The sequence below is a fragment of the Salmo salar genome, chromosome ssa22 (assembly GCF_905237065.1).
Source record: "Salmo salar chromosome ssa22, Ssal_v3.1, whole genome shotgun sequence".
Taxonomy (NCBI): Eukaryota; Metazoa; Chordata; class Actinopteri; order Salmoniformes; family Salmonidae; genus Salmo; species Salmo salar.
In genome coordinates this window covers 27771244-27792227 of record NC_059463.1, presented here as the reverse complement: position 1 = coordinate 27792227, position 20984 = coordinate 27771244, and the positions used below count along the sequence as shown (strand labels likewise).

General features: G+C 44.6%; 1 protein-coding gene across 1 annotated transcript; it reads left to right on the top strand.

The window, feature by feature from the left end:
- The first annotated feature begins 7051 nt into the window (after positions 1-7051).
- LOC106583063 (von Willebrand factor A domain-containing protein 1-like) lies at positions 7052-13942 on the top strand. Its single transcript, XM_014166844.2, has 5 exons — positions 7052-7835; positions 9845-10396; positions 10707-11033; positions 11246-11521; positions 13193-13942. Exons 1-5 carry the CDS (start codon positions 7751-7753, stop codon positions 13564-13566), a joined length of 1614 nt encoding a protein of 537 aa, XP_014022319.1. The 5' UTR covers positions 7052-7750; the 3' UTR covers positions 13567-13942.
- The last annotated feature ends 7042 nt before the right edge of the window (positions 13943-20984 follow it).

Below are 20984 nucleotides of genomic sequence, written 5' to 3'. Positions count from 1 at the left end.
AAATGACATGTTAACGATGACATAAACGTGAAGATATATAATCGAAACAGTAGTGAACTTGTGATTGTTGCAAAATGAGTTATTTACACAAGAACTCGACAGCTAATGTTCTTAGCATGCTAGCTAGTGGTTAGCGGACATTCGGTCTTCTAGCTCACTGGCTGCTGTGATAGTAGACCTTTCATTTGTAGTCTGTATTACATGTCTACGGCTTATTGTTAACCTGTTAGTTATGTTATGAATTCATTATGAATTTCATGTCCAAATGTAGTGTCGTGTCTTTGGCTATGCCGGATTAAGTGATATGACATGCTAACCTATAAAATTCTCTCTGTAATTAATATTACCTGAATAAGCTAATCATGTAAATGTAATTAACTAGAAAGTCGGGGCACCACGGAAGAACGTTTATAGAGCCGTTATCTTCCGAATAAACTCTTAAAATACTTCGTAATATTTTACATCGATAGCAGTCAATATTAACCCTTATCTTATTTTCAGTCTCATAATGAAAGTTGTAAATTCTTGGCTATCTTCACGAACCCTGGCTAACAAGTTGAATCAGCAATACAAAATTGGGTTTAACTATTTATTTACTAAATACCTAAACTAATCACACAGAATTACAAATACACAGAATACAAATGATGTCATACAGAAAACGTCCCGGTAGACGGAACAGATATGACGGCTGGTTACACAAAGGAAAGGGGGTTGGGCTTGAATGAAAGAGCGGGAAGACTTAGGAATAAAGAAACAGCAGCTATGCTATCGTAAATACATTATCTTATGCATTCTAAATTACCGCCCATTTGGAAAAGGAAAATGCAATAAATATTTACTCTGAGCTGCACTTCGGTAGATTGGTCGTAGATGCTGGCCGGGTTGGCCAACAGATCTTCCTGTTTTCGGAAGAATGTCAATGGTGGTCAATTGGATACGTGGTGGTATCTTCGTCTGGTTGTTAGACTGGATCCGTCGTCCGTCCTTTCCTAGCCCACGTCTACAGCGGCCGCTGCTAACTCAACGGCTAGGAAGTATCACTTCTGTAGTGAATAAGCTCAAAGTTCATACCATTCGCCACCAAAGCTCACGCCGAGGTTGGCTTAGTTCTGTACTTGACATGTGTGTCCTTCTAACGTAGAGGCTGCAGACCTCCCGTACTGGAACAACGTGGTTATCTTTTCGTCAAAGGCTTATATAGTGGAGAGGGGGAGGGATGTGTTTCATCGTTTATAACCCCTGTCTCTTCACAGGGGTGGGCCACTGATCAAGCAGGGCACTTTCCTTATGAAAACCCAATTCTCTCATTTGGAAGCTAAAATAACATTTAATCTCCTAACAAACAATTCCAATATCAAACATTTCAATTGCATAACAATTCCATGTTACTCTGATAACTAGAGGGTGTATACTTTCTCAGGTACAGTTTATGTCGTCCTGTCATCAGTCATAATGTCTCAGATAACAACGAACTGACATCCATACTCATTACGTTCCAAAGCATATTTCCAACTGGTTTTATTACCAAAATATGGTTCCTTTCTACATTTGTTTAATGTTGCCAGACTTTCTATATTTAACACAGGCTATTCAAGTCCTTCAGTAGGGTCAGAGAGGGGAAGGGAGAAAGGTATTTATGGGGGGGGGGGGTCATAAACCTTACCCACAGGCCAACGTCATGACAGTAGCTTTATATGTAAATGCTGTTTTGGAGTTTGAAGCTACATTTAGCTAATCATTTTGCCAGCTAGCCACCATAGTAACAGAAGTTGTTTATCTTTATGGCTAGCTAGCCTAATTATCTGTATTCCAGTTGGGTCGTTTTAGCTCAAATAGCACAGGAAAGAGGATTTCGACACCCACCATCTGAGATTTTTCTGAAATAATTTATGTTGTTAGAAACAGATAAGATTAGCGTTCCTGCAACATTATTTTGTTGAAATATACTTAGATGTCTGAGAAATTAAGCCGATTGCACCCAAATGGTCCTTTTTAATTCATAGAATTCATATAATATTTAATAAATATAGTACCTAACATCCAAACGATTTCAGAACAATCTGAGATGGTGGGGTTCATGGCTTGCTGAAATGACATAGAACGACCCAGTCTGTCTATGTAGTCAGTTGGCTCTTTGCTATGTTAAATGTATTATTTGTTCTAATGAATGTCTCCAATTCATGAATGTTGAATGTCAAAACATAATCTTATATGCCACTGAAGGGGCACTTACCCACTCAATTCAACATGTATTTGAACAATAATAGATATTAGATAACTTTACAGTGATTACACCTGTAGTTACCATGTTGATAATTTTGCATTTGTCTAACTAGTGTTACCAACTTCAATGTAGACCCACAACTTTTGTTTAGTCTGGACAATATTGCAAAAAATGTGACGCTCTCAGTATCACTGAAGGTCTTACATGCCTTAATTCATAGTTATTTTTTTATTCCTTTGCATGAATGAGCAGGATGGATGCCACACATCACAAACCCAAGCTGAACTGGAAGAGGTGGTTGCAGCTATGGTGCATGTTTTGTCTACAACCGTTTCCACACTGACAGGAAAAGATACACACTGCCGTGAAGAATCCTACCCGAACCAAATGCTTCAAATGGGACAATTACAGTGAGGGAAAAAAGTATTTGATCCCCTGCTGATTTTGTACGTTTGCCCACTGACAAAGAAATTATCAGTCTATAATTTTAATGGTAGGTTTATTTTAACAATGAGAGACAGAATAACAACAAAAAAATCCTGAAAAACGCATGTCAAAAATTTTATAAAATGATTTGCCAACAAGGGTTTTGCCACCAAGTACTAAGTCATGTTTTGCAGAGGGGTCAAATACTGACAGGAAAAGATACACACTGCCGTGAAGAATCCTACCCGAACCAAATGCTTCAAATGGCACAATTACAGTGAGGGAAAAAAGTATTTGATCACCTGCTGATTTTGTACATTTGCCCACTGACAAAGAAATGATCAGTCTATAATTTTAATGGTAGTTTTATTTGAACAGTGAGAGACAGAATAACAACAACAAAAATCCTGAAAAACGCATGTCAAAAATGTTATAAAATGATTTGCATTTTAATGAGGGAAATAAGTATTTGACCCCTCTGCAAAACATGACTTAGTACTTGGTGGCAAAACCCTTGTTGGCAATCACAGAGGTCAGACATTTCTTGTAGTTGGCCACCAGGTTTGCACACATTTCAGGAGGGATTTTGTCCCTCCTCTTTGCAGATCTTCTCCAAGTCATTAAGGTTTCGAGGCTGAGGTTTGGCAATTCGAACCTTCAGCTCCCTCCACAGATTTTCTATGGGATTAAGGTCTGGAGACTGGCTAGGCCACTCCAGGACCTTAATGTGCTTCTTCTTGAGCCACTCCTTTGTTGCCTTGGCCGTGTGTTTTGGGTCATTGTCATGCTGGAATACCCATCCACGACCCATTTTCAATACCCTGGCTGAGGGAAGGAGGTTCTCACCCCAGATTTGACGGTACATGGCCCTAGCAGAAAAACACCCCCAAAGCATAATGTTTCCACCTCCGTGTTTGACGGTGGGGATGGTGTTCTTGGGGTCATAGGTAGCATTCCTCCTCCTCCAAACACGGCGAGTTGAGTTGATGCCAAAGAGCTCCATTTTGGTCTCTTCTGACCACAACACTTTCACCCAGTTGTCCTCTGAATCATTCAGATGTTCATTGGCAAACTTCAGATGGGCATGTATATGTGCTTTCTTGAGCAGGGGGACCTTGCGGGCGCTGCAGGATTTTCAGTCCTTCAAGGCCTTGAGATCATTGACAAGATCCTCCCATGTAGTTCTGGGCTGATTCCTCACCGTTCTCATGATCAATGCAACTCCACGAGGTGAGATCTTGCATGGAGCCCCAGGCCGAGGGAGATTGACAGTTCTTTTGTGTTTCTTCCATTTGCGAATAATCACACCAACTGTTGTCACCTTCTCAACAAGCTGCTTGGCGATGGTCTTGTAGCCCATTCCAGCCTTGTGTAGGTCTACAATCTTGTCCCTGACACCCTTGGAGAGCTCTTTGGTCTTGGCCATGGTGGAGAGTTTGGAATCTGATTGATTGCTTCTGTGGACAGGTGTCTTTTATACAGGTAACAAGCTAAGATTAGGAGCACTCCCTTTAAGAGTGTGCTCCTAATCTCAGCTCGTTACCTGTATAAAAGACACCTGGGAGCCAGAAATCTTTCTGATTGAGAGGGGGTCAAATACTTATTTCCCTCATTAAAATGCAAATCAATGTATAAAATGTTTGACGTTTTTATGGATTTTTTTGTTGTTATTCTGTCTCAAACCTACCATTACAATTATAGACTAATCATTTCTTTGTCAGTGGGCAAACTTACAAAATCAGCAGGGGATCAAATACTTTTTTCCCTCACTGTATAACTGCCTTGGAAGTGAGGGATCTAACATTAAGAAGCCCTATTTGGAGATGTGAGGTATCACAATGTCTTTCAATAATGTTAGGAATGGAGGAGGTCTTTATTCTAGTGAGATTGCTAAGGCGAACACCGTTTAGTTTTGCCCAACCTAGGTCGAGGCACAGACACGGTCTCAATGGGCATAGCTGGGCTGACTACACTGACTGTGCTAGTGGCAGACTCCACTAAGCTGGCAGGCTGGCTAACAGCCTGCTGCCTGGCCTGCACCCTATTTCATTGTGGAGCTAGGGGAGTTAGAGCCCTGACTATGTTCGTAGATAAGATGAGAGCACCTCTCCAGCTAGGATGGAGTCCGTCACTCCTCAACAGGCCAGGCTTGGTCCTATTTGTGGGTGAGTCCCAGAAAGAGGGCCAATTATCTACAAATTCTATCTTTTGGGAGGTGCAGAAAACAGTTTTCAACCAGCGATTGAGTTGTGAGACTCTGCTGTAGAGCTCATCACTCCCCCTAACTGGGAGGGGGCCAGAGACAATTACTCGATGCCGACACACCTTTCTAGCTGATTGACACCCTGAAGCTATGTTGCGCTTGGTGACCTCTGACTGTTTCATCCTAACATTGTTGGTGCCGACGTGGATAACAATATCCCTATACTCTCTACACTCGCCAGTTTTAGCTTTAGCCAGCACCATCTTCAGATTAGCCTTAACGTCGGTAGCCCTGCCCCCTGGTAAACAGTGTATGATCCCAAGGTATCGAAAGCATTCCCCAGGGATGCTGGTCCATACTGACTCCAATACTTCGCTCAGATGTGTCAAGTTGGCTGAATGTTGTTTGGGTGGTGGCCCATTCACGATACACATGGGAAACTGTTTTCAGACCTTTACAATTTAGTTAGCAGACTTCATGTGTTAGGTAAAAATAAAGAAAAAAGTGTATATAACAACAGATATGCAAGCTTTAAGAGTCAAATAGGATTCTGTAGCTAAAGCATTTAAGTGATCCATACTACAGTATGTACAAAACAAATAAGACTGTATGTGCAAGAAATGCAGTTGATAATCTAGATCTTCACAATCATTCATCATGTCCTGTAGGCCAAGTCCACCATGGGAGATAAATGCAATAGCATGTCCTATATGAAGGAGGACAGTAATCAACAGGAAGATAAAAAACAACAACTGTGTAGTAGCCCATATGGGACTGGCCATCTCTCTTTAGCAGAAGCAAGTTGACTTAAAAACTGTGGATTTGTACAATCATAAAGCGAGAGCCATTCCGGATAGGACCTGGACAGTGCATAATGTTAATTAGCGGCATGAGACCCGACTTGTCCTACCCAAACAGTTAAAACAAAAGATTTCTCATGATAGAAGTTGGGTTTCCAGCTTCCATGTCAGTTTCAAGTCCTATGAGCTGCATATTTAATTCATGGGAATGATTTTCAAGTAATTCCATTTTCTATTTTAGGATATTGATTGCCCCTTCTAATTTAGCTGGTGCTGTTTCCAGGTCATGGAGTCGCACTTCTGTCAGATGTGGCCGCCTTCTCCAGACATTCCACTTTAGTTGAATAGAAATCCACTTCATAAGTGAGCAATGCGAGTGATTAATTTACTGGTTTGAATTGCACTTCAAGGGCAGAGGTAATCCCCTTATGAACAATCTCTCAATTATTTGCTCTCAGCTCTTTCTGTTGTCTGGTGCTACCATGTTGCCACAGGCGAATTGTGAATAGACAGATTATGCTAACTGCTGGAGCGAAATAGACCCGCAAATTTTTTCTTGTCCTACAATGAACGTCCCACACCTAAATAAGGTGTTTACTATTGATCATTTTAGAAAACAAGTCCATTAATTCCAAATCAAATCAATGTTAATTTGTCACGTGCTCCGAATACAACAGGTGTAGACCGATTGTTGCCAGCACCCGCCCGCCCGACTAGCAACACTATTAGCAACACTACTCTGGACAGTTCTGACTTAGAATATGTGGACAACTCTTAAATGCAAGTAAAACTAAATGCATGCTCTTCAACCAATCACTGCCCGCACCCGCCCGGTTCTGACTTAGAATATGTGGACGACTACAAATACCTAGGTGTCTGGTTAGACTGTAAACTCTCCTTCCAGACTCACATTAAGTATCTCCAATCCAAAATTAAACCTATAATTGGTTTCTAGCCATTGTTTTACACACCTGGTTTCAATTCCCCAATTACATGTTCATTATTTAACCCTCTGTTTTCTCCATGGTTTTTGTTCATGATTGTTTTATGTATGTTCGGTCCGTTATTGTGGGCTCGGTTTTACGCCACGTTATTGGAATATTTGAGTAAAGTTACTTGTGTTACTAATCTCTGCTGTCCTGCACCTGACTCCTCTGCACCAGCTACACCCAGACCACTACACTAACTGCCTGTGTATTTGGTTCCTAACTTCCCTGAAAAGTTGCATATTCATTGTTACAGCCCCTACTATACTTATTGCAATGAGTAGTTTGCTGCCACTCCACCCTGTTAGCCTGCATTCTCTCAAGATGTGCCAGCACACTGTTCCGCCCATCCCTGAGTAGAACACAAACCTATTCACTCAATAATACGAAATGCTCTGAGACCAGGTTGGTTCACTGTAGGGAGGTCCAAGTATGAGGGTAGAGTGATGAATACCAGTGGAGTGAAGAAAGTGTTAATCACATTTGTGATAATGAGTTTTTGACAATTTGACGTAGTTTACAGACGCAACCTGGATAATGTCCGAAACTGGTCCGAAATCCAACAGAAGTGACGCCAAAACACTCTTGACTGTTGAGGCGAGAAGGCTTGAGAAAGGAAAAGAGAAAGAGAAGGGGGAGGAGAGGACTTAAAGATATTGGAGGGTGAGGATGAAATGAAATAGAAGAAGCACTTTATCAGTTGATCTTGTGGAGAGGGGGGTAAATGCATTCTGTGAAAGTGGCAGAGTTGTGCCAGTGATAAAAGGTATTAAATTGGACTAAAAGTGTAAAGAAATTAAATTGATCAAACATTTTTGTATACGTTTTGAATGAGGTAGTGTGGATAAAGTCGTCTTCGCTGTTTGTGTGTGTGTATACCAGAGCGCCCTTGTGTGGGACCAGTTTGTGATGACTTTTCAGCCTTTCTAAGGAAGCAGGCTGTACAACAAAAAAACGGACTTATCACTTGGCACATGAGAATCTCGAGGAAGTGTGAGAGGGAAGGAACTGTAATACAGTACAACAAAGCTATGGACAGTGACTAGGGAAGATCCCATTAAGGGTGCACTTGTTTGCTCTATTTCATGATAACGTATTGATCCAATTTATGATGGAGTGGCTTGGATTTTCCTGTTTGCTGCTCGGTGTGTTACTGTGGCCGAGCAGCACACAAAACGTTGTACCTGACACAGGTAAGTTTAGTCTACCTTATACAGGTGTGTCACGGTTAAAGAGATGGCTGTGTGCATATTTCAGGAATGCTTTTAAGCTTTTAACAACGTTCCATTCTGCAGAGTTGAAGCTGGTAAAGCCGGGATACTCAGTCACATCATTAGATAATCATTTGTTTTAGTTCTCTAACAATGAACTTCTTGGGATGTTAAACTATGTGCAGAAATATGTATCTGATCTATTAGTGAAGTATAGCCTACATCCACAAGTAGTAACTTATGTACACTGTCTATTTTCTTGTCCTCATCATTGTAGTATTGACAGAGTTGTCTATATGATTCAGATTTTTTCAGTATGTTTGTTTGAGAGAGGAAGAGAGTTCCAGCTCTTGGGATTACAGTTGAAAGGGAGACAACAGAAGTTCTGTCTTCTATTGGTATTAGTTGCTATCTTCAAGAAAAACCTTTGCCCTGCTGTCCTTGGCCAGAATGTCTCTGGAAATCCGGAACATTTTGTTTGCCAAATGACAGTAACAAAGCTGTATTAATATGGGCACGGTAATGGTAGTGCCCAACTAATTAAAAGTAAACACTTGGATCTATGACTCAGGTGTCTTTGAAAAAGATTAAGCAAAGGCTTTGGATATATTTCTCTACAGGTCATAAAGGTGGGAACAAAGCTTAATTTAGTTTTGTGGCTACTTTTTAATGACATAAATAAAGAGGAAGAGGAATGCATCTCTCTCACATACACTCTCTCTCACCCACAAACACCTCACTGTGGATCTCAGAGAGGGAAGAGAGCTGCATTCCTCTTCCTCTCCTCCTCTTAAGTGCCAGCGCAAATCCCCTTTCTCTCTTCTCTCTCCTTCTCCTTCTCTTTTTTCCCCCAGTACTTACACACTCTGCCTTTCAATTTCTCCCTCTACAGTAATTACACACTTTAAGATATCTTATTTTTGTTGTTGAGATAATACTTTATTTCTCTTGGCGGGGATGCTGAATGTAAAAACTGTCTTGACTTACCCCACTCTCCCCTACATAGATGGTTGAGAAAGAAAAGTGCTGTAAATTGTTCCAGAGAATAAAGAGATGCTAAGGTCCAGTGACCATTATAATGTGCTCATCAAAGAGCATCTGGCCAGACTGTGGCTATTCTCTGCATATAATGTTGTCTCTCTCTCTCTGTATCTTTCACTCTCTCTCTGTAGTTTGGTCTCTCTCTCTCACTCTCTCTCTCTGTTGTTTGGTCTCTCTCTCACTCTCTCTCTCTGTTGTTTGGTCTCTCTCTCACTCTCTCTCTCTGTTGTTTGGTCTCTCTCTCACTCTCTCTCTCTGTTGTTTGGTCTCTCTCTCTCACTCTCTCTGTTGTTTGGTCTCTCTCTGTCTCTCTTTATTTTTTGCTCTCTGTTATTTGGTTTCTCTCTATATTTTACATCATTTTTCTTCCCCATCCTTTGTTTTTATATGTTTAATATCTCTCACTCCATTGACAGCCATCTTTCAACCCATACCTTTATTCATCTTTTAGTACTCTTGTCTCTTCATTCTTCTTTCCTCTCCTCTCTCTTGTCCTGTGTTCTATGGCTTGGATCCCATTATGTTAAAGGCATGGGTTGAAAGATGCTTGTGGCCACATACCTGCTTACAATTCTCTCTGTAGATACAATTATCTCTGTAGACACACACATAGCATCTACAGAGGTCCTCTATGGCTCAATTGGTAGAGCATGGCACTTGCAATGCCACGATTGTGGGTTCAATTTCTGGAGCCACCCATGTGTAAAAGGTATGCATACATGACTGTAAGTTGCTTTTGATAAAAGCGTCTGCTAAATGGCAAATATATTATTTGATTATATATATATATATTTGCTGTATATCTACTCTATATATAAGGTGAATAACTTCAGTGTAATCTCTCTCTCCCTCGGTGTCCTTCTCCATCTCTCTCTTTCCCTCTCTCCCTACTCTCTCTCCCTACTCTCTCTCTCTCTCTCTCTCTCTCTCTCTCTCTCTCTCTCTCTCAGCTCTGAACTGTTGTGAGGGGGACATCCTGCTCCTGTTGGATTCTTCAGGAAGTGTGTCATCCTACGAGTTCTCTCGCCTGCTGCACTTCCTGTCCGAGCTGCTCCTCCCCTTCTCTCTGGGGCGGGGCCAGGTGAGGGCGGGGCTGCTGCAGGTGGGCACTGAGCCACACCTGGAGTTTGGTCTGGACGCCCACAGCACCCAGCCTGGCCTGCAGGGGGCACTGCAGAGGACCAGGCAGCTCCAGGGGGACACCAACACAGAGGCTGCCCTCAGACTGGCCCAGGGGCTGCTAGCCAGAGCTGGGGCTGGGGATGAGTTGGAGCTCCCCAAGGTGCTGGTGTGGCTAACGGATGGGGTACAGCCTGGCATGGTGGATGGACCAATGGCAGAGCTGAGAAGGGCGGGTGTGTCTCTGTTGGCTGTCTCTACGGGACACGGGAACTACCAGGTGCTGCAGAGGGTGGTGACCCCGCCCATCGAGTCCCATCTGTACTTTGTGGACATCGATGACATCAGTATCATCACAGAGGACCTGAGGGAGGCCATCATTGGTGTGTGGGGCGGGGGTGAAGGAGGGGGGTAATGACTCACAAAGACCAAGGACATAGATGACAAGATATGAAATATCATTTTTTGCCCTTCAAACTGCACAGACTTCTATAAAACAGTTCAGAGCATACAGTTTGAACACGACAGCAGAGGTGGGACTGTGCTGCTTGACTATGATTGAGTTTCCAGACTCAAGTATTTATAGACAGGACTGTGATTGCAGATGAAATCCTCTGTAATGCAAATGCAAACTCTACCCCACTGAGTTGTATCCCCCCTCTCTCTCTCTCTCTCTCTCTCTCTCTCTCTCAGAGCTGATCCGTGTTGATCGCCTGAGGGTGGTACAGGTGTCCTCCCACAGTGCCGTGCTGCAGTGGCGTCCTGTACTCGGATCCAACACAGATTTCTACAGCTTTTTCCGCTACAGCTCTGTTCTGCCAGGTGGTGGGGAGGGTCAGCCTAACGGCGGGGCCAGCAGTGGGGGGCAGTACCACAGACGGACCCTCCCCAGGGATGCCAGCTGGGTGGAGCTGAGGGGCCTGCAGCCAGACACCATCTACACTGCCTCACTCACCCCCAACTCCCAGTCCAACCATGATTACCTCAACACTCTCAGTGTCACCTTCACCACACTACCCGGTCAGAGGGGGGGAGGGAAGGAGGGAGGGAAGGAGGGAGGGAGATGGGGATGTAGAGTTCAGTGATGTGGTAGATATATGAAATGAGCAGATAGTATAATAGAAAATCAACACAACCAGAATATATTTTTACATTATTGAACACATTTTATGTGGATAATAATATTCTCTTTGTGTCATGCCATCCTCTCCCTCTCCTATCCTCCAACCTAGAGGTGTTGAGCCCAGCGGTGGTCACAGTGGCAGACTCAGGTCCTGACAGGGTACGAGTGAGCTGGGGTCCTTTGCAAACTGAGCATGTCCAGCGGTACCAGATAGAGTATGGAGCTCTACCCAGTGGGCAGGTCCACACGGTTAGGCTACATGGAGATCAGAACTCCACTCTGCTCACTGGTCTAGAGCCAGACACACAGTACCTAGTTACTGTCAGCGCCCTGTACTCCACAGGCAAAGAGAAGGCCATGTCTGTCAAGGCCTGCACTCAAGAGGGTAAGATGTGAGTTGGTGTGTTTCTATTGATTTAGGGACAATTCGACATTTACTGGGTTAGGGGGGCTGTTCCAAAATAGGGGAGGGTTGTCAAGATTTTTTTGGGTTGCTCTGGGGAGTGTATTTTCTTTATTGGGAACAGGGGAGGGTAGTGCGTTTTTTCCCTGATTTACAATTTCCATTATGAAGGTTTTACGATATGTCTTCCATATAGCCAAATGCCCTCATCTGCTTACTTGCTTTTTCCCTATCAAGGTGCTTTGGTACTTCCCTTATGCACTACGCTTCTCCGTGCCATTACTATACCACAGATCAATATAGTCTACCAGTCAACTATCTATCCTGCCCTCTATCCATACTGACAATAGTGATAGTTGGATCATTTATCCAGATCTGCAATAGGTTAACTAGCAATCATACACATAAAATCATTCAAATATGCACACATTTTCTATATAAATCCACAAGATATAGAGGAATAACTGATTGGCAGCATAGAGGCCAGGTGCATCATTGCGCATGAAAGAACAATGAAAACACGCAACTCAAAAAGCTCCCCCACTGATCTTGTTAAGGGACAATACAATTATCCTACCTAGACTAGCCTACAACACCATAATCCATTTACATTTTACATTTACGTCATTCAGCAGACGCTCTTATCCAGAGTGACTTACAAATTGGTGCATTCACCTTATGATATCCAGTGGAACAACCACTTTACAATATTACATCTACATCTTTTTTTTGGGGGGGGTTAGAAGGATTACTATATCCTATCCTAGGTATTCCTTAAAGAGGTGGGGTTTCAGGTGTCTACGGAAGGTGGTGATTGACTCCGCTGTCCTGGCGTCGTGAGGGAGCTTGTTCCACCATTGGGGTGCCAGAGCAGCGAACAGTTTTGACTGGGCTGAGCGGGAACTGTGCTTCCGCAGAGGTAGGGGGGCCAGCGGGCCAGAGGTGGATGAACGCAGTGCCCTTGTTTGGGTGTAGGGCCTGATCAGAGCCTAAAGGTACGGAGGTGCCGTTCCCCTCACAGCTCCGTAGGCAAGCACCATGGTCTTGTAGCAGATGCGTGCTTCAACTGGAAGCCAGTGGAGTGTGAGGAGGAGCGGGGTGACGTGAGAGAACTTGGGAAGGTTGAACACCAGACGGGCTGTGGCGTTCTGGATGAGTTGTAGGGGTTTAATGGCACAGGCAGGGAGCCCCGCCAACAGGGAGTTGCAGTAATCCAATTAACAATTGAGTGCAATTCTACTCCAGGCTGTAAACTGCAGTGAAAATGTCATTTGAATAATGGTGCAAAAGTTTTTGTAACGTTTCATTCCATCTAGATCAGCTGTGGGTCTACTCTGGACAGATTCCATATAGGCACAGGAGCAGGCCAGTCTCGTTGTATTTTTACTTGTGATACTGATGCGCTGTCTGTTGCCAGTACCCCTGGTTGGGAAACACTGTTAATGAATGCTTGTTAAATGGTATTGACATTTAAATGTCATGAAACCCTTTACTTATCCTGACATACTGTACATTTATCTTACAGCCATTTATGAGGAGTCTATGCCTCCCACGTTTACCCTTAGGCTTTGCCCCTCTCTTTTTTCATTCTGTGATTTCTGGCTTTTAGAACAGAACACACACACTAACCTGTCCTCTATCTGTGTGTCTCAGTGCTGCCTGCCCTGGCTGACCTCCAGCTGACCCCAGTGGGGTGTGATGCGGTGCAGGTCCGGTGGTGGGGCCACGATGAGGGGCTGAGGGCGTACTGGCTCAACTGGGAGAGGGGTGAGACCCAGAGCCCCTCCCGCCCTGCATTCTCCTCCCTATACCTGCCCCCTGGCTCCCTGTCCACGCTGCTCACACACCTGGCCCCCAGCAGCCGAGTGTGTGTGTCCCCTGTCTACCGCATGGCCCGGGGAGAGGGGCTCTGCTGCACCGCACGCACACAAACAGGTCTGATACTGCGCGCACACATACCAGGGTTGGGCTCAATTCAGAATTTTGGAATTGATTTCCATTCAACTCATGAGTTACATTTAAATTAAATTGGCAACACTCCACAGGATGTAGAAATGGAATTTGAGTGACAGGAAGTAGAATTTAATTCAGTGCTATTCAAAGACATTCCACTGTCATAGAACATGAGAGTGTCATTAAATCTAAAGAGTGTGCAAAGCTGTCATCAAGGCAAAGGGTGGCTACTTTGAAGAATCTCAAATGTAACATTTTGATTTGTTTAACACTTTTCTGGTTACTACATGATTCCATATGTGTTATTTCGTAGTTGTGATGTCTTCACTATCATTTTACAATGTAGAAAATAGTAAAAAACAAAGGAAAACCCTGGAATGAGTAGCTGTGTCCAAACCTTTGACTGGTACTGTAAGTATTCAGACCCTTTGCTATGAGACCCAAAATTGACCACAGGTGTGTCCTGTTTCCATTGATCATCCTTGAGATGTTTCTACAACTTGATTGGAGTGCACCTGTGGTAAATTCCATGGATTGGACATGATTTGGAAAGACACACACCTGTCTATATAAGGACCCACAGTTGACAGTGCTTGTCAAAGCAAAAACAAAGCCATGTGGTCTAAGGAACTGTCCGTAGAGCTCCAAGACAGGATTGTGTCGAGGCACAGATCTGGGGAAGGGCACTAAAACATTTCTGCAGCATTGAAGGTCCCAAAGAACACAGTGGCCTCCATTATTCTTAAATGGAAGAAGTTTGGAACCGCCAAGACTCTTCCTAGAGCTGGCCGCTTGGCCAAACTGAGCAATCAGGGGAGAAGGGCCTTGGTCAGGGAGGTGACCAAGAACCCGATGGTCACTCTGACAGAGCTCTAGAAGATTTTTTTTTTAAACTTTAGTTTATTTGGTAAATATTTTCTTAACTCTTCTTGAACTGCACAGTTGCTTAAGGGCTTGTAAATAAGCATTTCACGGTAAGGTCTACACTTGTTGTATTCGGCGCATGTGACAAATAAAGTTTAATTTGATATTTCACTTTTTTATGGATTAGCAAACATTTCTAAAAACCTGTTATTGCTTTGTCATTATGGATATTGTGTGTTGATTGATGAGATGGAAAAATGATTTAATACATTTTAAAATAAGGTTGTAATGTAACAAAATGTGGAAAAAGTCAAGGGGTCTGAATCATTTCAGAATGCACTATAATTAATTATGCTAAATGAGGCAAATATAACTTGTCTGTGTATTGCCGTATATAAGACAATTGTTGGGACTGCCCCAGCAGAGCTTCTGACAGATGTTCACTATGGTGCATTACGTTTGTTGGAACATCTCCAGCTCGCTGATAATAAACAATGATTAATTTAAGATTGACTTTGAGTGTCCCTGTGTAAGAATTACCACGACAGAAGATTATGCCGTCATGTCATAAGGAAGACACATTCTGGGTCAGCTGGGTCAAGATAAAGAGTTGTAGCTTCACCATATAGGTGATGTGATCCAAATGGATGGATTCCATTTCTCTGATTCCAATTAGAAGGATAGCCACTGACAGGGAGAGATGAATAAGGGTGAAAAGGAGGAGGGGTGGATGGAGGGGAAAAAGAAGACAACTGCATATTTTTTTATCTCCCATCATCCATGTCACATAGGCATTTTTGAAAGAAAAAAAAGATACAGCATATACACTTCATGAATAAAAGGTGAAAATGTACTTTCTCACACATTTTTTAGTTTTAGATTTCTCCCAAAATGCAATAAACATGTGAGCCTAGCTCTTGTGAACTTGCTTCTGAAGAGCACCATCTAGTGGGACACATATTCTACCACAGGTTTTGACAATCAGGCCTACATGAAACTTTTTAAGAATTTTTACCCTCTGCACTGTATGCACAGTACATCCCTAAATGTGAATGTAATGCAAAAAATGTATGTTTTTCATCACTCAGACCTTTGCTGATGAAACTGTATGACACTTTGCTGATGACACTGTAGTCTCTACCAATGGTGTAGCCTAATGCAATTTCTTTAGGTGAGGGAAAGCTATTTTATTTTAAATGACGTCATCATTTCCTCAATCAAAGTTTTTACTGACAGATGCACCCAATTAAATAGCCTATCATTATAAAATATGCATAACATGCATCCTCCAATTGCAACGTCTGCCTATGCCCACACATAGGCTGCGTTTACACACGCAGCCCAACTCTGATCTGTTTTTTCACTAATTGGTCTTTTGACCAATCAGATCAGCTTTGAATAATATCTGATGTGATTGGTCAAAAGACCAAAAGTGGAAAAAATATCAGAATTGGGCTTCCTGTGTAAACGCAGCCATTATGTCTCTAGAAAATGTTCTATTTTTAATACCCTCAAACACCAAGTTAGGCATAGGCTACCTAATTTCAAAATAGGCTATCAAAATAGGCCAAAATAGGCCATGATAATTCTTTACATTTTACCGGTGAAACCTCAAAACTGCCCGTCATTGATTGATCTCAATCAGTTTCATGGGAATATGCATTTTATGCATCTTCTTGAATTACTGTTTCGTGAGCAAATTACAGCAGATAGTGTTAACAAACTTTTAGCCTTTCTTATATTTTGTTTTAATCAAAGCATATATCCTGCTTAGTGGCTCGCTCTGTTGAGTTTTGGAGCAAGATCATTTTTTAAGGGGACAATTCAGCTTCAGCTAACCATCCTAAAATCCCATTAGAAATTAGATGTTTTGGTATAACAGTAACGTGATAGGCACACTGCGCTATGGTATTATATTAGGTTCTGTTATGTAAAATGCAAATAAGTAATTACACAAACACACCTACAGTACACTCCTCTCCTTAACCCCTTCCCCTGCCTGCCACGTACTCACTCCCAGACAAATAGTTTTTGACTTATCTAGGCCTGTATCATAGTAGCATTGCTGATCTAGAATGACTGATCAGGTCCCCCTGGTCTATGTAATTAGCAGATTCAGCACTGTTCAGCACTGAGGAGGGGTCACCTGATTGAGTTATCATTATAGAAAAAGGCCCATTTAATCAATACTTTAGTATCACTATGCTTTCTTTATGGTTATATTGCATTTTAATCACCCACCAACTAGATGTCAAATCCTTGCTTCCTCCATCCGTGTTTCCTCCAATCCTCGCCTCTCTTTCAAAGCACATCGGAGGAGGAGGCCCCAGGGCAAGGAACTTTCAATACTCTCCTCCAATGTGCTTCGGGAGGGAGGTGAGGAATAAAGGAAACAAGGACAGAGAATACATTGATTTGGCAGCTAGTACATTTTTAGACAATGCCTAAGTGAGTGAGTGAGTAGCCGTGATACCCAGGTCCTGTCCAGACACAACCCGTAGCCTAAAAGGAATTGATGGGTGGTGACATAGTGAGTAGGCTTGGGTGGTATCCAGATGTTCATACTGTCATACCATCCTTCTCTCATCCTGGGATTTATGGTATTACCGGCATAGCACACACTGGGGCATTACAAACACATGAAAAGCTGTTCAACTGTTCTGCCTGCGGCTATGGAACCCTGACCTGTTCACCGGACATGCTACCTGTCCCAGACCTGCTGTTTTCAACTCTCTAGAGACAGCAGGAGCGATAGAGATACTCTCAATGATCGGCTATGAAAAGCCAACTGACATTTACTCCTGAGCTGCTGACCTGTTGCACCCTCGACAACCACTGTGATTATTATTATTTGACCCTGCTGGTCATCTATGAACATTTGAACATCTTGGCCATGTTCTGTTATAATCTCCACCCGGCACAGCCAGAAGAGGACTGGCCACCCCTCATAGCCTGGTTCCTCTCTAGGTTTCTTCCTAGGTTCTGGCCTTTCTAGTTTTTCCTAGCCACCGTGCTTCTACACCTGCCTTGCTTGCTGTTTGGGAGTTTAGGCTGGGTTTCTATACAGCACTTTGAAATATCAGCTGATGTAAGAAGGGCTTTATAAATACATTTGATTTTGATTTTATTAACAGAATGCTAACTAAATTTGCATAAACTAATAGCGAAATCACATAGATGCTGTTAGCTAAATGCTAACGTGTAAAAATTAACAAACGAATTTCAAAGACAGGCAAATCCAGCTCAAAAAGTAATACAAGCATATACAAGTGTGGACATTTCAAGCGAAAATTAACAAGAGAAATTTTGCAAATGAACAAAGTTGTGATGCATGCTTTTCTGAAGGAAAGTAGTGGTTGGTGACATTTAAGATGAGGGAGGACGATTTGATTTTTTCATGAGTATGTCCTTATTTCTATTACAGCATATTGGATGACTGTCATTCATATTCCATTCACCCAGTTCAATATAACTATCAGGTTCGAAGGTAAGACCCAGATGCAGACTGTGTCGGAGAAACAATGTTTATTACAGCAACAAGGCAGGCAAACAACAGAGAACACAGGTATAAATACACAGGGGATAATGGGGAAGATGGGTGACACCTGGAGGGGGGTGGAGACAATCACAAAGACAGGTGAAACAGATCAGGGTGTGACAGTACCCCCCCCCAGGGGCGCCACCTGGCATCCTTCCTGGGCGCATACCTACCTGGTTGACCGGGGTGTCGGCGTTGGATGTCCCTGGCGGATAGGCCCGTGGAGGAGCAGGGAAGGGTGTTGCGGGCGTATTTGACCCAGAGCATCTGCAGGCTCCAGGAGGTGGGTTTGGCAGAGACCAGGCAGCATAGAGTTGTCTCCAGATCCTGGTTGGCTCACTCCGACTGGCCGTTGGACTCGGGGTGGAATCCGGACGACAGGCTGGCCGATGACCCAATGAGGGTGGAGAACGACTTCCAGAACTGAGATGAGAACTGAGGGCCCGGTCAGAGACCAGAGACCAGTAGCCCATGGATCCAGAAGACGTGCTGCACCATTAGCTGGGACGTCTCCTTGGCAGAGGGTAGTTTGGGGAGAGGAATGAAGTGGGCGGCTTTGGAAAACGGATCCACCGCAGTCAGGATGGTGGTGTTGTCATCAGATGGGGGAAGACCCATGACAAAGTCCAGGGAGATGTGGGACCAGGGACGGTGAGGGACAGGCAGAGGTTGGAGTAGGCCAGCCAGGGCTTGTCGAGGAGGCTTGTTTGGTGCACACACCATGCAAGCGGCAAAGAATGCGGAGATGTCAGGGACCATGGGGGGCCACCAAAAGCATTGTCGCACAAAAGCCAGGGTCCAGCCCAGGTATACCCCAGCCCAGGTGACAGGCCAGTCTGGAGGAGTGGACCGCATCAGGCGCAAACATCTGGTTATCTGGTTATCCCCCCCCCACTGGGTTTGGACCTGTTTCCCTAAACCCCAGCTGAGTGCCGTCACCAGGCACGAGGTGGGAAAGATGGTCTCTGGCTCGGAGGTAATAGCCGTGGAGCTATAACAGCGAGACATTGTATCCGGCTTGACATTCTTTGATCCCGGGCTGATATGAGAGGGAGAAGTTGAACCATGTGAGCAGCAGGGCCTATCTAGCTTACCTGGAGTTGAGGTGTTTGGCAGTGCAGAGATACTCCAGATTTTTGTGGTCGGTCCATACAATAAACGGGTGTTCCGCCCCTTCCAGCCAGTGCCTCCATTACTCCAACGCCATCCTCACTGCAAGAAGCTCACGATTTCCCACATCGTATTTTTTCTCTGTGGTGTTGACACGATGGGAAAAGAAGGTGCAGGGATGTAGCTTCATGACCAGTGCTGAACACTGGGACAGGACCTCCCCCACTCCTACATCCGACGCAATGGCCTCCACCACGAACTGACGGGAAAGGTCAGGAGGAACCAGGAATGGAGCAGTGGTGAAGCGGTGTTTGAGGTCCCGGGAACACCCGGGACAGCAGTAGACCACGCGAACGGAACCTTGGGAGAGGTGAGTGCTGACAGGGGGAAACCAGGGTGCTATAACGGCGATAGAAGTTGGCAAAACCCAGGAAACAGCTGCGCCCTGAACGAAGGCTGGGGCCAATCCACCACCGCTCTCGCCTTCCCAGGATCCATCTGGACACTCCCAGTGGAGATGATGTACCCCAGAAAGGGGATGGTGGCGCGCATGCTCTTGGGGGCTGCGTTGAGAAGACGAGGATGTCATCAATGTAGACGAAGATGAACCGGTTCAACATGTCACGGAGAACATAATTTACCAGAGCCTGGAACACAGCAGCGGTGTTGGTGAGGCGAAATGGCATGACCAAATACTCGTAGTGGCCACTGGCCGTGTTGAAGGCGGTCTTCCACTCATCCCCCTCCCGTATCTGCACCAGGTGGTAGGCGTTCCATAGATCCAGCTTGGAAAACATGGTGGCCCCCTGGAGCGTCTCAAAGGCCGAGGAGATGAGTGATAGCGGGTAGCGGTTCTTCACCGTTATGTCATTGAATCCCCGGTAGTCGATGCACGGGCACAGGGTTTTGCCCTTCTTCTCCACAAAGAAGAACCCCGCGCCAGCGGGAGAGGACAAAGGATGTATAAATCCTGCAGCTAGGGAGTCCACAATGTAGGTGTCCATAGCCTTGGTCTCTGTTCCCGACAGCAAGTACAGTCATCCCCGTGGCGGAGGGGTGCTAGGGAGAAGATCAATCCCGCAGTCATATGGTCGGTGCACCGGAAGCGAAGTGGCCCGGGCCTTGTTGAACACCTCCCTAAGGTCCTGGTACTCCGCGGCCATGGCGGAGAGGTCCGGGGCACCTTCCGAGCCCCCAGGAAAACGTCCTGGGGCAGGTTGAGCTGACTTCAGACACTGGGCGTGGCAGAACGGACTCCCGCCCATGATAGCAACAGTGGACCAGTTGATGAGGGGATTGTGTCGCTGGAGAAGGAATTGAATAGTCTGCACTTGATGAGCAGGAATTGAATAGTCTCGCTTTGATTCCCTGATGGGAGTGGTAATATGAGTGACCCGGCCTATAGAGCACCCATCCAGCGCTCTAACATCCATGGGAGTGGAGAGGGGCTGAGTGGGGATGTTCAGCTCGGAAGCCAGGGTAGCGTCCAAAAAATTCTCATCGGCCCCAGAGTCAATGAGGACCCGGGAAGATTTAGACTGGTTTCCCCATAGCAGAATGGCATGAACAGGGGTGCGAGCAAGGGAAGCAGGAAAGTTCCCCATATGACCCACCAGAGTACTCACTCCTACCAGTGAGCCTGGTCTTTTTAAAGGACAAGAGGACACCAAGACAACTCTTCGTGTTGATCCTGTATTGCTGTTCCGCTGGCGATAGCCCAGCTTTACATAGTTGCATAGGCTCGGGAAGTGGTGACTCAGCCGTCTTCGGCGACTCTCGGGGAAGGTCAGGAAGCCTTGGGTTCTCTCGGCAATAGGATCGTCGGGGACTTCCGGGATGACTCGGAGGCAAGGTGTAATCCCTGGACGTGCGAGCGAAGTCAAATTTCCTCTCCCTCCATCGTTCCCGTAGTCGCCCATCGATTTGGATGGTCAAAGCGATTAGGGAATCGAAATCCATATGTAACTCCAGAGCAGCAAG

What these genes read in the sequence shown, in the direction of transcription:
- LOC106583063 (XM_014166844.2), top strand. Translation starts at nt 7,751, where the DNA reads ATGATGGAGTGGCTTGGATTTTCCTGTTTGCTGCTCGGTGTGTTACTG. An exon ending in AAACGTTGTACCTGACACAG is followed by an intron (nt 7,836 to 9,844) that starts GTAAGTTTAGTC and finishes TCTCTCTCTCAG; the next exon opens with CTCTGAACTGTTGTGAGGGG. An exon ending in CACCTTCACCACACTACCCG is followed by an intron (nt 11,034 to 11,245) that starts GTCAGAGGGGGG and finishes CCTCCAACCTAG; the next exon opens with AGGTGTTGAGCCCAGCGGTG.